This window comes from Heterodontus francisci, unplaced genomic scaffold, assembly GCF_036365525.1.
Source record: "Heterodontus francisci isolate sHetFra1 unplaced genomic scaffold, sHetFra1.hap1 HAP1_SCAFFOLD_49_2, whole genome shotgun sequence".
In the NCBI taxonomy this organism is placed as follows: Eukaryota; Metazoa; Chordata; class Chondrichthyes; order Heterodontiformes; family Heterodontidae; genus Heterodontus; species Heterodontus francisci.
The window spans coordinates 7,799,209-7,815,604 of NW_027140919.1; the positions used below are offsets into that span (position 1 = coordinate 7,799,209).

The 16,396-nt window shown below is 49.1% G+C and overlaps 1 protein-coding gene across 1 annotated transcript; it reads right to left on the bottom strand.

The window, feature by feature from the left end:
- Positions 1-7,831: 7,831 nt before the first annotated feature.
- Positions 7,832-11,019, bottom strand: LOC137361402 (probable G-protein coupled receptor 139). Its single transcript, XM_068026270.1, has 2 exons — positions 10,962-11,019; positions 7,832-8,730 (listed from the first exon to the last, which is right to left on the bottom strand). The coding sequence occupies exons 1-2, from the start codon at positions 11,017-11,019 to the stop codon at positions 7,832-7,834; spliced, it is 957 nt and encodes a 318-aa protein (XP_067882371.1).
- Between the last annotated feature and the right edge of the window lie 5,377 nt (positions 11,020-16,396).

Genomic DNA, 16,396 nt, shown 5'->3' on the forward strand with positions numbered 1-16,396 from the left:
GAATTTCTTTCCTCAAATCCCCTATAAGCCTCGTGTGCTTTACCTTAAATCTATGCCCCCTGGTTGTTTAAATATCAACCTATGGAAAAAATTCCCTTCCTATCTCACCTATCAATGCCCCTCAAAATTTTGTATCCCTCAATCATGTCCCCCCGCCCCCACCCCCGCAGCCTTCTCTGATCGAAGGAAAACAAACCTTGCCTTTTCAGTCTCTCTTCATAGCTGAAATTCTCCTGCCCAGGCAACATCCTGGTGAATCTCCTCTGTACCCTCTCCAGTGCAATCATATCATTCCTCTAGTTTGGTATCCAGAACTGTACAAGGTACTGCAGCTGTGGTCTAACTAGCATTTTATACAGCTCCATCATAACCTCCCTGCTCTTATATTCTATGTCTCAGCTAATAAAGGCCAGTATCCCTTGTGCCTTCCTAACCAACTTATCTACCTGTGCTGCTGATTTAAGTGATCTATTGACAAGTACACCAAAGACCCTCTGACCTTCTGTACTTCCTATGCTCCTACCTTCCATTGCATATTCTCTTGCCTTGTTAGCCCACCCAAAATGCATGACCTCACACTTCTAAGTATTAAATTCCATTTGCCGCTGCTCCGTCCATCTTACCAGCCCATCTATAGCACCCTGTAATCTAAGGCTTTCCTCCTCACGATTTACGACACCACCAATTTTCGTCTCATCTGCGAACTTACTTTCATGCCTCCTATATTCACGTCTAAATCATTAATTGCACAACAAACAGCAAAGGTGCGAATACCGAACATTCTGGCACACCACTGGTCACAAGCTTCCACTCGCAAAAACAACCCTCAACCATTACACTCTGTCTCCTGCCACTAAGCCAATTTTGGATCCAATCTGCCAAATTGCCCTGTATCCCATGGGCTCTTACCTGCTTAATCTTATCAAAAGCCTTACTGAAGTCCATGTTGATTACATTTCAGTGCTGTATCTCTAAACTAAACTAAACTAAACTAAACTGTTTTACCCTCATCTACACATCTAGTCACTGCCTCGAAATTTCAATCAAGTTAGTTTGACTCGATCTCCCCCTGACAAAGCCTGATTAATCCATGCCTCTCCAAGTGGAGATTAATCCTGTCCCTCAAAATTTTTTCCAATAGATTCCAAACCACTGACGTTCGACTCACCGGCCTGTAATAACCTGGTTTATTCCTGCTACCCTTCTTGAATAATGGTACCACTTTCGCTGTCCTGCAGTCCTCTGGCACCTCTCCGGTGGCCAGAGAGGATTTGAAAATTTGTATCAGAGCCCCGGCTATCTCCTCCCTTGCCTCACGTAACAGCCTGGGATACATCTCATCTGGGCCTGGGGATTTATCCACTTTTAAGCCCGATAAAACATTTAGTTACTCCTCCATTTCAATGCTAATATGTTCAAGCATATCGCTATCCTCCTCCCTGATCTTTACACCTACATTGTCCTTCTCCATACTGAACACAGATGAAAAGTGATCTGTTAAAACCTTACCTATGTCCTCCGGCTCCACACACAGATTGCCACTTTGTCCCGAATGGGCCCTATTCTTTCCATGTTTACCCTCATGCCCTTAATATAGCTATAAAACACATTAGGATTTTCCTTTACCTTGCACGCCAATGTTTTTTTTCATGCCCCTCTTCTCTCTCCTAATTACTTTTTAAAGTGCCCCCTACACTTTCTGTACTCTTCTCGTGCCTGCGCTGTTTTCCACGCTCTGAATCTGCCATCAGCCTCTTTTTGTCCTGATCCAACACTCTATATCCCGTGACATTCAGGGCTCCCTGGACTTGCTGGTCCTACCTTTCACCTTAACGGATGCATGTTGGCTCTGAACCCTGACTATTTTCTCTTTGAATGAGTCCCACTGGTCTGATGTAGATTTTCCCACAAGCAGCTGCTCCCAGTCCACTTTGGCCAGATCCTGGTTTATCATATTCAACTGGGCCTTCCTCCAATATAGTACCTTTATATCCGGTCCATATTTGTCCTTTTCCATAACTACCTTAAACCTTACAGTGTTATGGTCACTCTCCCCGAAATGCTCCCCACTGACACTTCTACCATTTGTGCAGCTTAATTCCCTAGGATTAGGTCCAATAATGCCCCTTCTCTTGCAGAACCTTCTACGTACTGGCTCAACAAGCTCTCCTGTATGCATTTTAAGAATTCCACCCCTTTAAACCTTTCGCACTAAGACTATTCTAATTGATATTAGGTAAGCTGAAATTCCCTACAACTATTACCCTATTATTTTTACACCTCTCTGAGATTTGCCTGCATATCTGCTCCTCTATCTATCCCTGACTGTTTGGAGGCCTGTAGCAAATGCCCAGCCAAACGATTGCCCCTTTTTGTTTTTACGTTCTACATATATGTCCTCATTTGAGGAATCTTCTAAGATAAAGTCGCTCCTTCCTCCAGTAATTGACTCGTTGATCAACAGTGTAATGCCACCTCCTCTTTTACCCCCTCCCCTCTCCCGCCTGAAGATTCTATACCCTGGAATATTGAGCTGCCAATCCTGGCCCTCCCGCAACCATGTCTCGGTGAATGCAATTATGTCATAATGCCATGTGCGTATCAACACCCTCAATTCATCTGCAGAGTAGAACGACTCCTTGCATTAACATAGATATAATCCAGCCTTGCCTTTTTCACTGCTGCATTTACAGGTCTATATTTGCTCTGCCTTCCAGACTGACACAGTTTCTCTTCTATATTTGACTGTGCATCATCCCCTGCTGTGCTTCAATTCTGTATCCCATCCACCTGCCAGATTAGTTTAACCCACCTCCCCCCCCCCACCTCCAACCCCCACCCCCGCTAACAGCACCAGCAAACCACCCAGCCAGGATGCTGGTCCCGTTCCGGTTTGGGTGCAACCCGTCCAACTTGTGTAGGTCCCCACCTTTCCCAGAAACAGAGCCAGTGATCCAAGAAGCTAAAGACCTCCCTCTTGCACCGTCTCTTCAGCCACGCATTCATCTGCTCTATCCTCCTATTCCTATATTCACTAGCACGTGGCACCGGGAGCAATCCAGAGATAGCAGCCTTTGAGGTTCTGCTTTTTAATCTATTACCTAGCACCCCAAATACTTGTTGCAGGACCTCATCCCTATTTCTACCTAGGTCTTTGGTAACAATGTTTACCACGACCTCTCACCTTCCCCTTCTGAATGCCCTGCAGATGTTCCGTTACATTTTTAACCCTAGCACCACTAAGGCAACATGCCATCCCGGAGTCATGTTTGCGGCCACAGAAACGCCTATCTGTACTCCTTACGATAGAATCCCCTTTCACAATAGCTGTTCCACCTTCTTTTCCTCCCTTGCTGTGCAGCAGCGCCATCCGTGGTGTCACGAACTTGGCTGTTGCTCCTTTCCCCTCGAAGTCCACCCCCCCCCCCTACAACAGTATCCGAAGCTGTACATCTGTTTGAGAGGGGGATGGCCACAGGGTACTCCTGCACTACCTGTCTGTAAATAATGTACTGCCTGGCAGTCACCCATCCCTGTACTACCTGTGCAGCCGTTACCTGCGGTGTGACCACCTCACTAAATGTGCTATCCATGACGTCCTCAGCACCGCAGCTCCAACTCCATAATGTGGGGAGCCAGTCGCTGCAGTTGGATACACTTCCTGCTCACAGCAACACTGGAAGCGACAATGATTTCCCACATCGCATAGGAGGAGCAAATCACCGGTGTGAGCTCACCTGCCATGACTTACCTTTAGATTACTTAGTTACTTCCTTTAATTAAAACACTAATTATGCTAGGGGCCTTGTTCTACTCCAAACACTACCCACTGCTATTTAGAGCCCTTAATAAATTGCACCAATGAAAAACAAAACACTTTAGTAGTGATCACCTTATCACTTATGGACTTTCTTTCCAAAATAAACTTTCCCCTTAATTTTTTTAAGCTAATTAAATGCACTAACATCTGTTACTTACCCAACGAATCACTGTACAGATATCGCGTGATGTCACTTTAAGTCTTTATTTTCCTCTTTCGAGATTCAGTGCGCCCTGGCACAGAGAGAGTGAGAGAAAGCCTGACAGCCGCTGCTCCGCTCACCAGGTATGTGAGGGCCGCGAGCCCCACGCTCTCTTTTTCCGCTCCCGCTCCGGATCAGCTCCCACCCAGGTCTTCCAGCTGCCGCTCCTGTCTCCAGGTAAGTGAGGGCCTCGAGACCCGTGCTCTCTTTTTCAGTTCCCGCTCCAGATCAGTTTCCTCCCTGCTCCGCCAGCTGCTAATTCAGTGCAATGCACTGTGGAAGATGGTGAAGCCCCTCATGGTCTATCAGCTCTCTGTGTTTATGAACAAATAATGTAATTCACTGTGGAAGACTGTAATGGCTCACATGGTGTATCAGCTCTCTGTCTTTATGAACCATTCTGCATAATGCATTGTGGAACACCGTGAAGCCTCGCATGGTGTATCAGCTTTCTGTCTTTACAAGCCATTCTGTATAATGCACTGTGGAACACTTGGAAGCCTCCCATGGTGTATCAGCTCTCTGTCTTTGTAAGCCATTCTGTATAATGCACTGCGGAACACTGTGAAGCCTTTCATGATGTATCAGTTCTTGGTGTTTATAAACACTTCAGTATAATGCACTGTGGAACACTGTGAAGTCTCCCATGGTGTATCAGCTCTTTGCCTTTATAAAGCATTCTGTATAATGCACTGTGGAACGCCGTGAAGCCTCCCATGGTGTATCAGCTCTCTTTCTTTATAAACCATTCTGTATAATGCACATTGGAACACCGTGATGCCTTCCATGGTGTATCAGCTCTCTGTCTTTATTAGCCATTCAGTACAATGCACTGTGGAACACTATGAAGCCTCTCATGGTGTATCAGTTCTCGGTGTTTATAAACACTTCACTTTAATGCACTGTGGAACACTGTGAAGCATCTCATGCTACATCAGCTCTCCACATTCTAGTCCTCCCTTTCACCCTGCCCCTCACTCTAACACTCCCTCCGTCTCTCCACCGCTCCAACCCACCCCCCGCCCGTCCATTCACTCCAACCTTTCCGACCGACACTACCCTCACTCCAACCCTCGTTACCGCCCCTCCCCATCACTCCAACTCCAGCCACTGAACCTTCCCTCACTCCAACAATCCCCACCGCCTCTCACCTCACTCCAACCCTCACCACCGACACTCCACTCACACCAAACGCTCGCGACCGCCCCTCTCCTCAGTCCAACACAGCTCAGCGCCGCTCCCTTCACCCCAAAATTCCCAACCACTCCTCCCTTCACCCAACCCTCCCCACTGCCGCTCTCTCTCTCCAACACTCCCCACGAACTTCCACTCCATCCATCCCTCCTCAATGTCCCTCCCCTCACTCTAACCATCCCAAGCACCCCTCCCATCACTCCAACCCTCCCACCGCAACTCCCTTCACTCCAACCCTCCCCATTATCCCTCCCCTCACTCAAACCATCCCCACCACCCAACGCCTCACTCCAACTCTCGCCACCGGCCCTCCACTCATTCCAAGACCCCTCACCGTTCCTCCCATCACTCCAACCTTCCCAAACCCCCCTCACTCGAACACTAACCCCCCACACCTCTCGTCCTCCAACTGTCCCTACTGCCCCTCCACTCACTCGATAGCTCCCACAAGCCCTCCCCTCACTTCAGTTCACCACTCAGTCAAATGTTCCCGACCTCCCCTCCCCTCATTCCAAAGCTCCCCACTGCTCCAGCCCTCACTCCTACACTCCCCACCGCCTCTCCACTCACTCCAACCCTCACCACCGCACCTCTCCTCATTCAAACTCTCCAGATCACCTGTCCCCTCAATCCAACTCTCTCCAGCGCCCCTCCTCTCACTCCAACACTCCCCACTTCACCTCCCCTCATTCCAGCCCTCCCCATCGCACCTCCTCTCATTTCCACCCTCCCGACCAGCCTTCACCTTACTCCAATCCTCCCCACTGCCTCTTCCCTCACTGAACCCTCTCCACTGTTCCTCCCTTCACCCCAACCCTCCCCATTGCCCCACCTCTTACTCCAACCCTCCCCACTGTCACTCCCTTCAATCCAATCTTCCCCGCCATACCTCCACAGACTCAAACACTCCCCACAGCTCCGCCCCTCAATCTGAACCTCCCTACTGACCATCCCCTCACTCCAACACTCCCTATAGCCCATCCCAATACTCCAACCTGCCCCACCACCCCCTCACTCCAGCCCCTCCAATCCCCTCTCCTCACTCCAACATTCTCCATCGCCCCTCCCCTCACTCCCACCCTCCTTACCAAGCCTCCGCTCACCCCATCTCCCCCGACCACGCTTCCCCATAATTCAACCCTCGTAACAAGCGCTTCCCTGTCTCCAATCCACCCCACCGCCCCTCCCCTCACTCCACCCCTCCCCACTGCTCCTCCAAGCACTCCAACCCTCCCTATGAACACTCCCCTGTCAACAACTCTGGACACTACACCTCCTCACACTCCAACACCCCTCACAGTCCCACCTCACTACTGACCCTCCCCTCACTCCTTCCCTCCCTACAGCACCTCACCTCACACCAATCCGGCACATTACCCCTCCTTTAATGACAACCTTCCCTACAGACCCTCCCCTTACTTCAACCCTGCTCACTGCCCCTCCCCCCACTCCAACTCTACCCTCACTCCAAACAACCCACCACCGGTCCCGTCAATCCAACCCTCCCCAACGCCCCCAATCTCACTCCATCCCTCCTGACCATGACTCCACTCACCCCCACACTCCCAACAGCACCTCTCATCGCGCCAACACTCCTCACCACCAGTCAGGTCATTCATAATTCTCCACCACCGCACCGCTCACACCAACCCTCCCCACCGCCCTTCCTCTCAGTCCAACACTCCCCAATGCCCCTCCCATCATTTCAACCCCCCCTCCAACCCTCCACTCATTCGAATACTCCACAACGCCCCTATCCTGACTCCAAACCTTCCCACAGGCCATCCACTCAACACCACCCTCCGCACCGACCTCCCCTTATTGCAACTCTCCCTACCACCGCTCCCCTCATTCCATCCCATCCTAACCGTCCACCCTCACTCCAAACTTTGCCACTGACGGTACCCTCATTACAACCCTCCCATCCGCCCCTTTCCTCAATCCAAAAATTCCCACCGCTCCTGCCCTCACTCCAACTCTCCCTACCGCCCCTTCCCTCACACCAACCCTTCCGACCACCCCTCCCCTCACTCCAACCCTCCCCAGCGACACCCCCTGACTCCAAACCACCGCACCACCTCTCCCCTCAATCCAACTCATCTCACCATCCCCCTCACTCCAACTCTCCACACTGCCCCTACACTCCTGCCCACCCTCCCTACTGCCCCTCACTCCAACCCTCCCTGCCAGCCCTCCCATCATCCAGCGCTGGCTACCCCCCATTCCCCTCACTCCAACCCTCCCTCCGCCCCTCCCCTCACTCCAACCCTCCCAACCATCTGTCACCATGAGGAACAGTTCCGACCACCACTCCTCGTCACTATGGGAAGCAGGCCCCGCCCCCACATCCTGGAAACAGGTCCCTCCTCCACTCCCATCACCCTGGGAAACAGACCCCACCCCCACTCCCAATCACCATGCGAACAGGCCTGTGAACCAAAGGCCCATCACTATGGGTTCAGACACCACGCCGCTCTGTCACCATAGCGACAAACCCCGCCCCCGCTTTGTCTCCAAAGAAACAGGCCCCGGTCCGCCCTGTCTCCATAGTTACATGCCCCGCCCCCGCTCTGTCGCCATAGTGACTGCTGGAAATAGTGATTCAGTTTCTCTCATTATTGAATGAATTTAACAAATGTAGTGAAGGGAGATTTCAGCATATTCTTCAACTGCTCTCTGAACTGTGTCTGAGTCACGGCATAAATAGCAGTGTTTGTGCAGCAACTCAGGAGCTGCAGCATGAAGCCCAATTCCCGCAGAAACTCAGGTAGAAAAACAAACACAGAGCCCAAATACCTCATCCGCCACCATATCGAATACACCATAAACATTGCCCACAATAGAATGAAATTCCCCGATATAACTAACAGCAACATAATGGATTTCCTTCGACTCTTCATCTCTGTGTCTCTGCGACTCTCCCCACTGCTGTGATGTCTGAGTCTCCTGCGTCCTCTGCTGCTCACTATAATGTGTCTGATGGTGAGAGCGTTGAGCAGCAGAATCACCACAAATGGAACACATGGTGTTAGAATGTTATGGAGGAGCTCTATTGTTCCTGAGACATAAGCGACATAACCATCCATTGTTACATGACAAAACCACGGTACGTTCAGCAGCAAATACCGACCTGTGAATGTAAAATACCAGATGATGTTCTTCAAACAGCTCAGCACAGTCACTGTTCCCAGAACCACAGCCGACGTTCTCTCCCTGCAATATTTACTTTTCAGCTTCTGGCAACAAATGGCCACAAATCGATCAAAGGTGAAAGTGACGGTGAACCAGACAGAACAGTCTGTGGCTGCGTAAAGCAGGATAGCGTGGATATTACACACGGAGATGGATTGCAGGAACTGAAACTGTTCCCAATAAACAATAGGAATGTGCCTCAATATTAGGTCGAGGATAATGACCAGTAGATCCGCCGCTGCCATGGCCACCAGGTAGCGAGTGACACACTTGGAGAGACCACATTTCTCCCGAGACAGGATCCTAATCGTCAGTAAGTTAACTGTGAGGAAGGGAAATGAACAAAGACATTATACATCAGGCAGGAGCAAAGTTACCAGTTTGATGGAGGACTTACTGAGATTTACAAATGTGTTCCTCTGTCCATTGATTTCTTGAAATGAAATTGTCTGTGATGCGGTGGAAGGCAGGAGAGATTCAATGACAAAATATTTTTATTGAAATTGTAAAACTCAATGTTAATCACAACCCTCCCCTTCACTCCTTTTCCCATCTGCTTTAAAAACAGTTCCACCTCTGATCTCTCCCAGTTTTGATGAAGTCACGACCTGAAATATTGACTCTGTTTCAATCTCCACACATGCTGCCAGATCTGCTGAATATTTCCAGCATTTTCTGCTTTGATTTCAGATATGCAACATTTGCAGCACGTTGCACTTGCAGAGAAAGTTAAATGTTCGACTGACTGAGAGATTCTGTCTCAATGCTTGTGGTGTCGTGTGTGTGTGTGTGTGTGTGTTTACTGTGTGAGTGCGTGCGTGTGTATGAGTGAGAACATGTGCGTGTGTGTGTGCCGGGCTCAGTGCCTGGGCTATGATGTGTGTGAATGAGTGTGCATCTGTGTGCATGTGTGTGTCACGTGTGTGCGAATCTGGTTCAGTGCCTGGATTGTGGTGCGTGTGTGCATGTATGTGTGTATATGTGTGTCTGTCTTTGTGTGTGTGTCTCTATATCATGGATTGGCATGTGGTGTGTGTGTCTGTGTGAGTGTCTGTTTTTCCATGTGTTCATCCGTGTTTGCATGAGGGTGCGTATGCGTGTGCATGTGCGTTTCTGTGTGTCTGTGTGTGTTTTTGTCTCAGGGCCTGGGTTGGCTGAGTGTGGGTTAGTGTATGTGTGTCTTTCTATGTGCGTGTGTGTCTCAGGATCTGAGCTGTGGTGTGTCTGTGTGTATGTGTGTGCATGTGTGTGTGTGTGTGTGTTTGGCTCAGTGTCTGCGGTGCGATGTGTGAGTGTGTGCGTGTTTGAGTGTGTGTGTCTGTGTGTGTGTCGGGTTCAGTGACTGGGGTGTGACCTCTGTGTGTGTTTGTTTGTGTGTTTGTGTGTGCGAGCATGTCTGTCTGTATCTGTCTGTCTGTTTCAATAACTGTGGTGTGTTCTGAATGTATGTATGTGTGTGTGTTGGACTCAGCGCCTGTGGTGTGATGTGTGTGCGTGTGTGTTTATAACTCTGGCTCAGTACCTGAGGTGTGATCTGTGTGTATGTCTGAGTCAGTGTCGGGGTGTGATCTGTGTGTGTGCGCGTGTGTATGTGTATCTCTGGCTCAGTCCCTGGGTGTGATCTTTCTTTCTGTTTGTGTGTATGTCTCGCTCAGTGTCTGGGGTATGACCTGCGTTTGCCTATGGGTGTGTGTTTGTTTCTAACTTACTCAGTGCCTGGTGTGTAAAGAGTTTGTGTGTGTGTGTTTGTGCTGGTGTGTCTGTCTCAATGTCTGTGGTGTGACGTGTGTGTGTGTGTGTGTGTGTGCGTGTGTGTGTGTGTGTCTGTGTGCGTTTGCATGTATGTGTGTTTGTCTGTGTGTCTGGTTCGGTGCCTGGGGTGAGACATGTCTGTGTGTGGGTGAGTGTGTGGGTGAGTGTGTGGGTGAGTGTGTCTGCTTCCTCCATACCTGCTTTGTAATCTGTGTGTCTGGCTCAGTAAATGGGGTCTGAACTCTGTGTGTGTGGCTGTGCGTGTGTGTGTGTGTATCTGGCTCCGTGGTGTTGTTGAGTTGCCTTCTTGACCCGCTGCAGTCCATGTGTGGTAGGTGCACCCACAGAGTTGTAAGGAAGGGAGTTCCAGGATTTTGACCCAGCGACAGTGAAGGCGCAGCGATATCGTTCCAAGTCAGGATGGTGTGTGACTTGAAGCGGAGCTTGTTGGTGGTGATGTTACCATTCATTTGCTGCATTTGTCCTTCTAGTTGGTAGAGGTCGCGGGTTTGGAAGGTGCTGTCTATGGAGCTTTGGTGCGTTGTTGCAGTGCATCTTGTAGATGGTACACAGTGTTTCTACTGTGCGCCGGTGGTGGAGGGAGTGAATGTTTGTAGATGGGGTGCCAATCAAGTGGCTGCTTTTTCCTGGATGATGTCGAGTTTCTTGAGTTTTCGTGGAGCTGCACCCATCCAGGCAAGTGGAGAATATACCATCACACTCCTGACTTATGCCTTGTAGATGATGGACAGGCTTTGGGGAGTCAGGAGGTAAGTTACTGCAGGATTCCTGGCCTCTGACCTGCTCTTGTAGCCATGCTATTTTTATGGCTACTCCAGTTCAGTTTCTCGTCATTCATAATCCCTAGGATGTAGATAGTGGAGGGTGGTGGGGGGTGGGGGTGGGGGCGGGGGGCTGGAAATCAGTGCATCAGTGATCGTAATGGCATTGAATGTCAAGGGGAGATGGTTAAATTCTCTCTTGGTGGAGATGATCATTGCTTGGCACTTCTGTGGCATGAATGCTACTTGCCACTTTTCATCCCAAGCCTGGATATTGTCCAGGTTTGCTGCATTTGGACACGGACTGCTTCAGTATCTGAGGAGTCGTGAATGGTTTTGAACATTGTGCAATCATCAGCGAACATCCCCACTTCTAACCTTATGATTGAAGGAAGGTCATTGATGAAGCAGCTGAAGATGGTTGGATCTCGGATACTACCGTGAGGAACTCCTGCAGTGATGTCTTGGAGATCAGATGACTGACCTCCAACAACCACAACCATCTTCCTTTGCGCTAGGTATAACTCCAACAAGCAGAGAGTTTTTCCCCTGATTCCCATTGACTTCAGTTTTGCTCGGACTCCTTGAAGCCATACTCGGTCAAATGCTGCCAAACTGTCAAGGGCAGTCGCTCTCACCTCACCTCTTGAGTTCAGCTCTTTTGTCCATGTTTGCACCAAGGCTGTATTGAGGTAAGGAGCTGAGTGGCCCTGGCGGAATCCAAACTGAGCGTCACTAAGAAGGTTATTGCGAAGCAAGTACTGCTTGATGGCACAGTCAATGACACCTCCCATCACTTCACTGATGATGAGAGTAGGCTGATGGGGTGGTAATTGGTGGGGTTGGACTTGCCCTGCTTTTTGTGTACAGAACATACCTGGGCAATTTTCCACATTGCTGGGTAGGTGTTAGTGTTGTAGCTGTACTGGAACAGCTTGGCTAGGCGTGCAGCAGTTCTGGAGAACAGGTCCTCAGTACTACTGCGAGAATATGGTCAGGGCCCATAACCTTTGCGGCATCCAGTGCCTTCGGTTGCTTCTTGATATCACGCAGAGTGAATCGAATTGGCTTGAGGTCTGGCACCTGCGATGCTGTGGACCTCAGGAGGAGGCCGAGATGGATCGTCAACTCGGCACTTCTGGCTGAAGATTGTTGCAAATGGTTCAGACTTATCATTAGCACTGATGTGCTGGGATCCCCCATCATTGAGAATGGGCATAATTGTGAAGCCACCTCCTCCGATTAGTTGCTGAATTGTCCACCACCATTCACGGCTCGATGTGGCAGGATGGCAGAGCTTAGATCTGATATGTTGGCTATGGAATCACTTAGCTCTATCTATCGCATGCTGCTTATGGAGTTTGGCATGCAAGTAGTCGTTTGTTGTAGCTTCAACAGGCTGACACCTCATTTTGAAGTATGCCTGGAGCTGCTCCTGGCTTGCCCTCCTGCACTGTTCATTGAACCAGGGTTGGCCTCCTGTATTGGTGGTAATGGTAGAGTGGGGGATATGCCGGGCCATGAGGTTATAGATTGTGGTTGAGCACAGTTCTGCTCCTGCTGATTGGCCCACAGCGCCCAGTTTTGATTGCTAGATCTGTTCGAAATCTATCCCATTTATCACAGTGGTAGTGCCACCCCTAGTTTTTGCTCTATGGGTGGCACAGTGGTGCAGTGGTTCGCACAGCAGCCTCACAGCTCCAGCGACCCTGGTTTAGTTCGAGGTACTGCCTGTGCAGTTTGCATGTTATCCATGTGACCGTGTGGGTTTCTGCCGGGTGCTCTGGTTTCATCCCACAGCCAAAGACTTGCAGGTTGATCGGTAAATTGGCCATTGTAAATTGCCCCCAGTGTAGGTAGATGGCAGGATAATGGTGGGGATGTGGTAGGGAATATGGGATTAATGTAGGATTAGTATAAATGGGTGGTTGTTGGTCTGCACAGGCTCGGTGGGCCGAAGGGCCTGTTTCAGTCCTGTAACTCTAAATAAATAAACAGGATGGAAGGTATCCTGAATGTGAAGGCGGGTCATCGTCTCCTCAAAGACTATGTGGTGGTCACTCCTACAAATACAGTCTTGGGCAGGTGCATCTTCGGCTGGCAGATTGGTGCAGACGAGGTCAAGTATGTTTGTCTCTCTTGTTGTTTCCATCACCACCTGCTGCAGACCGAGTCTCGCAGCTATTTCCTTTAGTGCCCGGCCAGCTCAGTCAGTAGTGGTGCTACCGAGCCACTCCTGATAATGGACACTGAAATCACCGCCGACAGTACATTCTGCGCCTTTGCCAAATTCAGTGCTTCCTCCAGGTGGTATTCAACATGGAGGAGTACTGACTCATCAGATGAGAGAGAGATGTCGGTGCTAATCAGCAGGAGGTTTCCTTGCCCGTGCTTGACCTGATGGCACGAGGCTTTTTGGTGTCTGGAGTTGAAGGGCAACTTCCTCCCGCCCAGAAACCACTGTGCCGCCGTCTCTTCTGGGTCTGTCCTGCCAGTGGGATAGGACATACCTGGGAATGTTGTTGGCAGTATCTGGGACATTGTAAGGTATGATTCCGTGAGTATGACTGTGTCAGGCTGTTTTTTGACTTGTCTGTGGGGCAGGTCTCCCAACGTTGGCACAAGCCCCCAGATGTTCGGGAGGAGGATTTTACAGGGTAGATAGGACTGGGTTTGCCGTTGTCATTTCCAGTGCCTAGGTCGATGGCAGGTGATTCGTCCGGTTTCATGCTGGTTTATTGACTTTGTAGCGGTTAGATACAACTGACCGGCTTGCTTGGCCATTTCAGAGGGGATTTAAGGGTCAATCACATTGCTGTGGGTTTGGAGTCACATGTTGGTCAGAGCAGGTGAGGAGCGCAGAACTCCTTCCCAAATAGAATCAGTGAAGCAGAGGGGTTTAAGCAACAATCGACAGTGGTTTCATGGTCATCATTGGACTAGCTTTTAATTGAATGCAAGTTCCACCTTCTGCTGCAGTAGGATTCGAACCCATGTCCCCAAAACATTTCCCGAGGTTTTTAGTCCGGGACAGTACCACTACACCATTGGCTGCTTGTAAATGTGGGTGTGTTGTGTGGGTGCCTCAGTGCTTGTGTTGTTGTGTGTTTACGTGTGCTTGTGTGTATGTGTGTGTCAAGGTCTGTATTGTGATTTGTGTCTTCGAGTGTGTCTGTGAGTTTGTGTGTGTCTGTGTGTGTATTTGTCTCAGGGTCTGTGCTGTGCTCTATGTGTGTATGTATCACTTTGGGTGTGCTTGTGTGTGTTTGCATCTGTATTTGTTTTTGGGTCGTGTGTGTGTGTGTGTGTGTGTGTGTGTGTGTGTGTGTGTGTGTGTGTGTGTGTGTGTGTGTGTGTGTGTGTGTGTGTGTGTGTGTGTGTGTGTGTGTGTGTGTACTCTTAATACTTTAGAAAGCCTAGAAAGTGCAAGGGTGTCGGGAAAAAAATAAATTAGAAAATAAAGAGATGACATGAAAAATTATTGGCAGATAAAATCAAGCTAACCCAAATATTAGTACATTAAGATGAGGATAAATAAGGAAAGGTTAGGGCCTATCAGAGATGTGCAAGGGAACCTATGTCTCTGTTTTTGCAAACGTGAAGGTTAATGCAGACATTGGAATTACTGAGGAGAAATGTGAAATATTAGATATGATGAACATAATGAGAGTGGATGTACTAGAGGGTCTGATATCCTTGAAAGTGGATGGCTTGTATCCCAGGATGTTAAGGAAGCCTGGGATGAAATAACGGATGCGTTGCAAACATCTTCAAATCCTCACTGGATACGGGTAAAGTGCCAGAGTATTGGAGGTCTGTGAACGTTATGCCATTCTTTAAAAAGGGTGCAAAAGAGAGGCCAAATAATTATAGGCCCGTCTGTGTGTTTGTGTGTTACTGTTGGGGGGAGATAGATTCTCAAGGAATGCAGCAATCACCAAGTCTGTGGCACTACGGGTGGCTCAGCTTCACAGGAGGGGATGAAAATGAGTGGAAGAGCTTGATAGGGAATTCAGTTGTAAAGGAAACAGAGAGGCGTTTCTGCAGCCGCAAATGAGTCTCCTGGATGGTGTGTTCCCGCCCTGGTGATAGAGTCAAGGATGTAACAGAGCGCCTACAGGACATTCTGAAGGGGCATGGTGAACAGTCAGAGGTCGTGCTACACACTGGTACCAACGACATAGGTAGAAAGAGAGATGAGGTCCTGCAACAGGAATTTAGGGAACTAAGTAGCAGATTAAAAAACAGGACCTCAAAGGTTGTAATCTCTACATTACTCCCAGTGCCACGTTCTAGTGATTATAGGAATAGGAGGATAGAGCAGATGACTGCGGGTTGAAGAGATGGTGCAGGCGGGAAGGTTTTTGTTTCTGGGATCACCGGGTCTGCTGCTGGCAAAAGTGGGACCTGTACAAGTTGGACGGGTTGCACCTGAACTGGAATGGCACCAACATCCTTTCTGGGAGGTTTGCTAGTGCAGTTGGCGGGGGGGTGGGGGGGAGGGGTGGTTAAATTAATTTGGCAGTAGGATGGGATACAGAGTGGAGGTGCAGTAGGGCATAATGCACAGTCAAATATAGAAGCGAAACTGACTCAGTCTGGAAGGCAGAGCAAACATAAACCAGTTCAGGCACAAGTGAAAAATCCAAGGCTTGATTGCAATTATTTCAATGCAAGTCGTCTTACTTATAAGGCACCTGAACTGAGGGCATTGATTATCACATGGGATTATGATATCATTACTATCATAGAGACATGGTTGAGGGAGGGACAGGACTGGCAGCTCAATATTTCGGGATATAAAATCTTCAAGCGTGACAGGGGAGGGGACAAATGATGAGGTGGCATTGCACTGTTGATCAACGATTCAATTACTGCAGTAAGGAGGGATGATATCTTAGAAGGTTCCTGAAATGAAGCCATATTTGCAGAACTCCAAAACCAAAAGGGGGCAATCACTTGGCTTGGAGTGTACTTCCGGCCTCTACACAGTCAGGACGAGATAGAACAGTAGATATGTAGGCAAATATCAGGCAGGTTTAAAAATAACAGGGTAATAATAGTAGGGGATTCCAGCTTCCCCAATATCATAGAAACATAGAAATTAGGAGAGGAGTAGGCCATTCTGCCCTGCTCCGCCATTGATTATGATCATAGCTGATCATCCAACTCAGTAACCTGTTCCTGCTTTCGCCCTATACCCTTTGACCCCTTTAGACCTAAGAGCTATATCTAATTCCTTCTTGAAAACATTTAATGTTTTGGCCTCAACTGCTTTCTGTGGCAGCAAATTCTACAGGCTCAGGTCTCTCTAGAAGAAGAAAATCCTCCTCATCTCAGTCCTGAAAGGTTTACCCCTTGTCACTGGACTATGACCCATGCTTCTGGACTCTCCCACCATCAGTACCTTGCCGAGATAAATGAATAAATAGGAATGCATGGATGGAAAGGTCA